The 9,613-nt window shown below is 39.5% G+C and overlaps 1 protein-coding gene across 1 annotated transcript in view; it reads left to right on the top strand.

Annotated features, from left to right (window-relative positions):
• Positions 1–1,010: 1,010 nt before the first annotated feature.
• The window catches only part of LOC119720782 (A disintegrin and metalloproteinase with thrombospondin motifs 4-like), a 43,065-nt gene continuing 34,462 nt past the window's right edge, over positions 1,011–9,613 (top strand). Inside the window, exon 1 of the mRNA XM_038190625.1 lies at positions 1,011–1,104. Coding sequence (XP_038046553.1) covers positions 1,045–1,104 — 60 coding nt within the window. The 5' untranslated portion in view covers positions 1,011–1,044. The remainder of the gene's footprint in view (positions 1,105–9,613) is intronic.

Here is a 9,613-nt window from a genome sequence, read left to right as displayed (position 1 = left end):
GAGACTACGGATACTACGGATATTGTTTTGGGGCAACCTTCAAAAATCCATTAACTCGAGTTGAATGAATTTGTGGTAAAAAGGCTCGAAAAGCTCTTCAACTTAGCGAACTCCAACAAAATGAACGTCAAAGTACGAACCTTGGGTGAAATATGGAATTGAGTTTTTTTTTTTGGTTAATTGCTGGCGGTGTTTGTTTGTTTGTTGGTGTGTTTATTTGTTTTTCAGCTTCGTTGACACGGTTGAGGAGGAACCGAAGACACATTGTAGTAACTCTAGAGTTCAGGCCGTTCCTACGCACATCTCTCGAAAGCGAAGCGTGAGACCGACCGTTGTTCATTTTTATATAACGCCTATCGGTACTGTGCACTTTAAAAAGCCCTGCCAGCAGGTCAGATTTGAGCCGGACGGCGGCACATATTTCACCTGGTACTTTTCAGGGTCAAAGTAACATTTTCCCGATCTTTATCCAAGTCAGGTCCCCCCGAAAACCTTCGGGATGAAAGACATTTTTTCTATACATTTGGCGGAAATGACCAGCGGAGACTTCATGGGGAATATTACTGCCTTACCTTAACCGTTCAGAGTAACACAAAATGCGTCTGTGTCTACTTTGTTGATTTTTCATCATCAGCTCTAAATGCATTTCAGCATTGGCCTACGGATGCAATCAATTTGAAGCCCCATTAGCCCTAGGCCTATTCATTATTTAATTAAAAGAAACAGTACAAGTGTACCTATAAGTATAGTTTTACGATTAAGTGGTCTCTTCACGTTTATTAATTATAACGTTTGATGTATTCGAATGTAATTGTGAAGCCCATAATTCTGAAGTGTTTATTGATGCTGGTAGGGTAACAAGGACGTTTGCATTGGGCGCCAAGAAGCGCTTTCTGGGGCTGCATGAGACGGTGTGAGGGCTTCTGTTTGTCTCCCGTTGTACAAAAAACGGGGGTTTGGGCGCATGGACAAGCCCAAACGCAGTCTATAAATCGCCCACAAAATGACCCAAATTCGTCATTCCTACGACTCAACAGCTGCAGAATGATGCTGAAGATTGTCGTGCTTGCCGTGCTGGCCTACACGGCTTACTCCAAGCCAGGGGTACGTATAGACTCTTCATTCAGTGCATCTTTGCAAGATAATTTTCGAACATTGCCGATTATTGTGTCGATATTTATTTTACTAACATCCAGGTTACTTCATAATACCTCGTTTATTATGTCTTTTTTTTGGATACAGCTTTTTGCACAACTTTTTTTTAATGACAGCTGAATGTTATCCTGTCAGACAAATGGTTTTCAAAAACCTGTACCAACCTGAATAATGTTAAGATTGCTCTCCCTGTGCATCCATTGACAAATCAACAGCTTAGTCCACGCATGTTTACGTTACATACCAAGTGTGGACATTCCCTTGGTTTCGTGTAGTTAAGAAAAACCAGTCAAAAAGCTCATTTTTCTCAAACTGTGAAAACTCTTTCAACCCATTTTCCCCCCTATGATCCCTTAGTGTTTCTCTTCATTTTGCCACCGATAAACCTAACCCAAAAATGCCTCTATAAACCTGTTTTTCCAGAAATGGGGAAACACTGTGTTGTCTCCTCTGCCACACACGTAAACACCGGCAATCGTGGACGCCCCATTGTCCCTAATCCTCTTTCCTTTGTTTGTAATCTAACTTTTTAGCAACAGCTCTCATTGGTTTTGTGTGGACGCATTGTTTGTGCCCCAATTCTTTTGTCCTACGTCCACGATTGCCGGTGTTTTCACACGCACACCCACACACCCTAATTATTGTCGTTAGCTTTATTCATAATATTTCAGTTAACCTTCATCTGTCATTCTTGTGCATACTCATCCACTTCGTTATAATTCATCCCTGTTTATCCTTTGCAACTAACACTGAGCTGTGTTTGCGGGGCATTTCGCCACTAATCGACCCGCGCATTGCTGTTGTTTTTGTGCGGGGCGGCTCCCCTCAAAAAGCTCAGTGTCGCTTGGACTCACTTTCCCTTCTATTGCAGGGAACACTTGGCCGGCCGTGAAATAATATTTACATCTAAACATTAGAAAACCTTCATTATCTTTTAGGGGATCGTGACATAGATTTTACTCTAAAATATATTCTGCACTTGCTACTCCTGTTAAATGTAAACATTACATCTGACCTCCCTTTCGGGTTAATGTTATATGTAACGTGCACTTTCGGAACTATTTGGCATTTCCCAGTTTTTCTTTTTCTCATGACAATTTCGCACGTTGTTGCTGTGATGTTATTTCATGAAGGCACTGTAGTAATTAAGAGTTTTCTGTACTATTTATGAACCACACTTCATGATGTGCTTCCTGACCCTTTTCTGCCAAACGTTTGCTACCTAGCATATTGCCATATACCTGTATCATAACAACAAACTATTAAATAGCAACACCGCTAAAACAGCCAAATGTCCAGGATTCTGGTCCCGCATTGTGCTGAACCAGTTGTGACATTAAGGTCTGTGTTTGAGATGGCGTCACACTTGTGCCCTTACATTTGGAGTTTCTTGATATGGCAGAACAACCTTGAGATTGAAAACAAGGGTAAAAGGGGCACCTATAACCTTGTTTAAAAGTTGTATGAAACCAATAAGGCGAACAGGGCCCTATAAAATTTCCGATGTTTTCCTGGTGTATTCTCTTGTCATTGTATCTTTACAATCACAGAAAAGTGTGTTGCATTAATGTTTTACCTATTGCCTGTGTAATGTCTGGTTGTAGGCCATCAATTTTTCTCCAGATTTTGTGCTTTAAACCAATACGGCTCATTCATATTATCGAGTAAAATATTTATCCTGCAGATTGACGGGATGGGCGAAAACCCCGTAAAAAACTTTTTGAGGAAAAAAACACGGGGAAACTCCCAATCCGGCTCCACAAGTGGCAATCAAGTTTATAACTCCGTAGATCGGCGTGTTTTGAACTTATTTATTAATTGCTTCAATTGTTCTGACTCATGGCTTTATTAAGTTCTGGTTCTGATAATATCCTAGTGCTAAATTGTAATCTTTGCGCCACTAACTGCCAACCTTTCTCGTAACATTCCTTTATTTCCAATATTTTGGAACGTTCATCTCTAGTTAAGTTGAGCTTTAAGCTTTAAATATGTAGACGGTCTGACACTTGCAGAGGTCCGTCATGCTAATAAATCTAGCCAGATTGGATTTGATCTTGACGGCCTGGATGCGTGGACGAAGGACAGCCACCTCAGGCTCAATCCTACCAAATGCAAAGTTACGCAAGTTTGCTTCAAAAAAGACCCTCCAACACCCCCTTGTCTTGAAATTGGTGGGATTGAGCTTGGGGTGGTGTCCGAGACTAGGCTTTTGGGCCTGATAGTCCAATCTAATCTTGGCTGGCAATCTCAGGTTATGATATGGTCTCAAAAAGTAGTCGTAGGTTAGACATGCTTGGCCGCCTGAAAGAGTTTGGTTTGCCTATCGACGACTTGGTCTCTGTGTATACTTGTTATGTCCGTCCAATTTGTGAGCATGCAGCCCCAGTTTGGCATGGTAACATCAGCAATAATCAGACATATCAACTTGAACGCATTCAAAAGCGTGCATGTCGTATTATTCTTGGAGCTGACTATGAGTCATACTCAATCGCTTGTGATCGGTTAGGCCTTCAAACTCTGGAAGACAGAAAGACTCCATCTCTGCTCCCCATTTGCTAGTAAATGTACAAAATCAGTTAGATATGCAGAATGGTTTCCTCCTAACAATAGCACCCACAATATGACTCTGAGACAATCAAACATTTACCAGATTCCACATCACAAAACAAATAGGTATGGCAATAGTGCAATTCCCTCTCTGACAAAACTCCTGAACCAGAATTCCTTAGCAGCAATAATAACAATAATAATGTTATGTCCCCTTTCGTGTGTTTTTAGATTTATATTTACACTGTAGATACATGAAGTTCTGTAATTCTTATTCATGTTAAATTCAAATTGTTCTTGTTTAATTTTTTTGTTGAATTTTCTAGTGGTTTTTTTTATTTTCTTGTAATAACCATGCAATTCAGCGTCCGGCTGCGAATTGGTCTAATAAAATATGAGTATGAATATGAATGTTTAGCCTTCCAATAACCTGTTGACCTTCTTCAATTTAAAGGTTGCTTTTCAAACAGTTGCCTTATTTGCCCTTATCTATGACGAACTTTTAGTAATCTTGCTAACGCTGGCGTTGCTTCCAGTTTATCATTTCCTTTTTTTTCAAAAAATTGAGACCTTATCTTTACTGTAGTACCTGTTGTTTACAACTTTTTTTGCGATATTCCTTGATTACCATGCTCTATAACTTTGATTTTATTTTTTGATTTTTAAAATTTATTTATTTATTAATCTTTTTAACTTTTTTTTCAAACTATTTCTAAATTCACCAATATTTATTTCTGGTTATTTTGTTCTTTTGTCACATTCTTTCTTGGCCTTTTAAGGGCAACATGTCATGTCGTATTTTCGGGATTACTTTCCCATAATCTCTTACCATCATTAAAGTTACTTTGATGGTTATTTAATAACAGTACCTGACTTTCATTGATACAATGACTTAATTTCCGTAATACCATTTTTCTAACATTACCTGAACAGGATTAGTAAAATTGACTTGGTTATACTCTGACTTACTATCTGTAATCAATTTGTCAAGAACTTTCAATTTTTGCTTGAATCATTTATGTTGTATAGGATGAATTGTGTTTGTTAGCTAAACTTGATCCGGCCACCTTTTACCCATGTAAAACTAACCGGGGTTTGATGTACTGGTTTGTTTTGTGGACCTTAATTAATTGCCTACTAATTACCTAAGTCCGTGTGAAAGCACTGCTTAAGTTATTTCAAATTAAGCCTTAGTATAGGTGCACCCAGTGCACTTGCTCAGTGTTTCCGGTGGTTTTGGTAGTTAATACAATAGTTGTTATGAATTGTGTTAGCTTACTCTACTAAAGGAGGCGTCTTTTTACTATTTGGCCTTTCAACTTTTAGTTTTTCGATAACAACTCGTATCGCGGGTGTCAAGTGCTGAGTCTACGTTTCAGACACCGTATCTTCTGAATATTATATGTATTTGTATACTAACTGCAACCCTTGGCATACCTTTCCAACGGCTAAGTTTATTTTATCCGTGTTGTAGGTTGTCTTGGGTGAGAGAAGCCAGCCTTTTCCCCTTCTGCACCCTGTTTTGTTCAGTCTTTTGTGTGTCAATTAGCTGAAACGGATTATCCCGTTCTTGCTGAATGATTCTACGTGCGTTTTGGCTATCCAATCTTTCACCCGTGCTTACAATATCAAGATTAACCTTGCAATCAAGGGTCATTACCTGATAGAGTAGGGAATTGGTTAAGCCCCTCGATACCCACTGTACACTGTTCTTGTGCAACTACAAGTCGGCCATGCATGAACATCTTGTGAAAATTTGAATATGTCAAGCAGAAAATGGCTGCTGTCTTGTTGCTGGCACATACTTAAGCTTCACATGTCTCCCTGTACATCTTGGTTGTACAGGTTTCAGTGCTTTTTCCGTTTACTTACAGGGCGTCCTGAAAAAAAAGGTGCATGTAAACCCCTCCATTTTGCTAATTTACAACCAGGGGCGGGGGAACCGGGGGGGGGGCATTGGGGGCGTTTGCCCCCCCCCCCCCAGATTTTCCCAAGTGCCCCTTTTGCGGCCATAAATGTGCCCCCTCGATCATTAAAGTGTCCCCTCGAGATAAATAAAAAATGTCCTGAAAGTATCTTACTATTTCTTAGAAGTAACCATTTCCCAATAATGTTAGAGATTTTTTTGATATAAACGAGGAATATGAAAACCAAGTCCCATAACCCATACAAGACGCCCTGAAAATGGGCACATAATGTATGTTTAGCATATAATCATTGGTTTTGAAGAGCGCCCCCTATGTTGAAAGATGGTACCAGCCCCCCCCCCCCCCCCCCCCCCCCCCCACACACAAACACATTCTGGAATTTGTATCCTTGTGGAGACATTTCTTTGTTCTCGTGTAGTAAAGTTTTCGAGTGTGAAATTTTAACCAGAATTAATTTCCTGGGCTGAAATTTGGACTAAATATCCCTTCTCTAAAACTCTTCCATTTGCGACGGATCAACCTACCTTGGAAATTCCTAGTTTTTTAGTAAAATCCATATATCTATTTCGTAAAATTCTTGTGGAGACGTATTCATCTATAGTAGTATGAGATGGGAGGGTACCAGACTTTACCCCGCCCATTATCCCCCTTCTCCAATAATCTCTGACCCCTGGCCCCACCCTCTGCCCCCACCCACCCCCTCCCAATGATCTCCCTCCCAATATCTCAGTCTCAGCCCCACGCCAAAACCGGGGACTAATATCTCTCGTCTAGAAGATCTGTCTCTCCAGGTACCAGATCAAAATCCTCACTCTCCCCCGCCCACTTATAAACAGCGCCCTCTAAAACTTTTTCTTTTGTAAATATTAACCAACACCCTCCATAATATTAAAAAGAGTCAGACGTTCAAAATATAATTAGACAAAACAGAAATCATATCTACATTAAATTTATTAAACAAAAATTACGCTATTCCGAAACACTTGGAGCAGGGTTATTTACATTAAAACCTCTATACACACTGATAATTAAAAGCAGACAATATGATCAAATGTCTTTCAAAGTCTCTCAACCAGCAGTACAGTCAATAGATACGCCAGTAGATCATGGCAGTTGCACAGCATGTAAACATAAATTTTGACGATGCACGATGCTATAGTCCTATGTTGGCGTGTCTGTATAAACGCTTATTGACGAGGCGGTGGCTATTCTTTGGGAACCACTTGATTGTTTTAGCTTGACGACAATGGCATCACTACATCAATATTGTGTAGGGTTGACAACAGACGATTACTTGTCAACTTGTGATGTCAGTATTTGGTGATTGCTGATGGCCAGATGACTTTTGTTGACAAGTTAAAGTTCTCTTTGTGACTTGGCGTCTCTATATACCAGGCTGTCAGTAGATATTGGTCCTGTGTCGGCGTGTCCGTATATCAGACTGTATACCATGGATAAACGCTCAGTCATGGAGATGGTTGATATACTGGCTCCCGCGGGGCGCAAGTTATCCTGACGTCACTGCTCTGTGTAAGGTTGACTGATGTTTTTGAATAAGCACGCTCCTGGTCCTGTGTTGGCGTGTCCGTATACCAGACTGTAAAACATGGATAAACGCTCAGTCACAGAGACGGTTGCTATACTAGCTCCCGCAGGGCGCGAGTTGATTGTTTTTCCTGACGTCACTGCTTAGTGTGGGGTTGACTGATGTATTTGATGAATGCTGGTGGCCAGACTCACTTTTGTTGACATGATTCCATGAGAAAGTCAGATGCCTTTGTTCATCAGGTACAGATCAACGAAGCGTAATAAATTGAAAATTTGTGCTCTTTTGTTACACTCGTGGGAATCTTTAGATACATATTGTCTGCTGGAATCAGTCAATATGGACTGTATATAGTCTCTTTACACTTGTGCATAAAACGGTAAATTAAAAAATGGTTTGGTATGGCATAAGGCAATGAACAGATATGGATATATAAGCATCGATGCGGCAAATTAAAAAAGTTTGAATTGGGTATACCGCACAGATTGGACTTTTATGCCAAAAATAAGCGGTTTCTTTTTTTAGCGACCGTCACCCAACTGATCAAATCATACAAAATTAAATTTACAAAATATAAGAATTCAACGAGTTTATGCCAACACAAATAATTATACCGTAGTTTGCTGCCAAATATAAGCGACATGTGGGTCTAGTAACATTATCCTAATTTCATTTCTAAGATTGTAGATTGTTTTGAATGGAACTCCTAATTGGTCAAACAAAGGGTAATTTTTAAATAAATTTGCTACAAGACGTATTTTGTTGGCATAAGCTCTGTGAATGCCTACATTTTGTTTAAGCCACTCTTCCCAAGATGTTATTGGTTTTTCTCGACTATGAAGGCAATGAACAGCATCAAGCAACTTTCCATACTTGATGTAAATACCGATTATAGAAGCCTGACGCTGACCAATACCCTCATAGCCAGAAACTAGATGCGGAACAGATTCCCCTAAGGTTTTTATAGTGTCTAAGTTTCTATACAAAGGGAAACTGTTCGGTTGAGAAGAGTGCTGTACCTTACTCAGCAGATGCCTGTGTAGGTCATCGCCGGTTAGCTTAGATTTTGCTTTACATGTAGTTTGACCCAAAAGAGACTTTATATTTCCTCTCGGTTTTATCGGTATGATTTGATCAGTTGGGCCATTTAGTTTCAAATCACCAAGAAATGTCAGCATTTCTTGGTGATATTTTACATGTGACTCTATAATTTGTAAGTCCTCTCGACTCCAGTTATAACAATCTTCCATTGGTACATCATTATTTTCCATGGTCGCTAAAAAAAGAAAACGCTTACCTTGTAGAATTGGTGTAAGAAGCTAAAACCCCAAAACACGTCTGTTCTGACAGCGGTCGGTTCATATAGTGAAGCGAAAAAATGGGCGGCGTCTGATATGAACTAGTTTTTGGAAACAACAACAAAAGCGTGACAGATTGAAATTTTGCAGTCCTGCATGGTAGGCAGTTTATTGACTTTGCTCTTGGAAACAACAATAGCGTGACTGATTGAAAGTCACTGCATGGTAGGTGGTTTATTGACTTTGCTTTTGGAACCAACAATAGCGGGACTGATTGAAACCTGACCCAAACAAGTTTTGAAAACAACATAGCGTGACAGACTAAAACCTGGCCCAAACAAGTTTTGAAAACAACAAAGCGTGACAAATTGAATTTTTTTGTGCGGGCTGCACTTTGCTCTGTGTCATGTATGGAGCGCTGATGGTATGGAAAGTATAAAATGAGCAGAAAGGTATGGAGCGCCAATCATACATTAAAAAAAAAACCTTTATTTAAAACAATTAATCATTTATAATAAATGAATCTTTTTCAGAGTGAAAACGTCGAGCTATCTGATAAAACAGATCAGTGCGATCACCATATAATCATCGAGAATGGTTTTTTAGTTTGTGAAACGTGCGGTGAAATAGTCTCGCGTTACTTTGATTTTTCGGCAGAAAATGCGCAAGAAGATCGTATCAATTGGTCAATCTTAAAAAGAAACAAAAGAAAAACTGTGGAGAAACTTATTTTGTCGGTGTGTCCAGAGCAAGACTTAGAAGATGTCCAAGAAACAATCAATAAATATAACGAGCTCGTTAATTACAAAACATTGAGGGGAAATGGTTGCGTCAAACGCTCGTTAATAGCGGCGTGTTTTTATTATGTAGCTGGATTAGACAAAGAACGAGTTAGAGATTTATTTAAAGTGACTCAAAATCAATTTAATAAGGCACTAAAAAGATACGATGACCACTACAATAAAGGCGGGGCCGAGGGCGTAGCCCTAAGAGGTGAAATAGAGGTATAACTCGGTGGTTCGCTTTCATAATGTTTATTTACCGAGAATTTGAACTTGTAAGTTTTTCGATAAGAGATTTTTTTTCTTTTGCCAGCCGTTCGTCTACCCGTTTTTTAACTTCTTTTTCAAAGTCTGTAT

Source organism: Patiria miniata, unplaced genomic scaffold (assembly GCF_015706575.1).
Source record: "Patiria miniata isolate m_02_andy unplaced genomic scaffold, ASM1570657v1 HiC_scaffold_13, whole genome shotgun sequence".
Lineage (NCBI taxonomy): Eukaryota > Metazoa > Echinodermata > Asteroidea > Valvatida > Asterinidae > Patiria > Patiria miniata.
The sequence above is the reverse complement of the archived record's forward strand: the minus strand, read 5'-3'. Positions and strand labels throughout refer to the sequence as shown.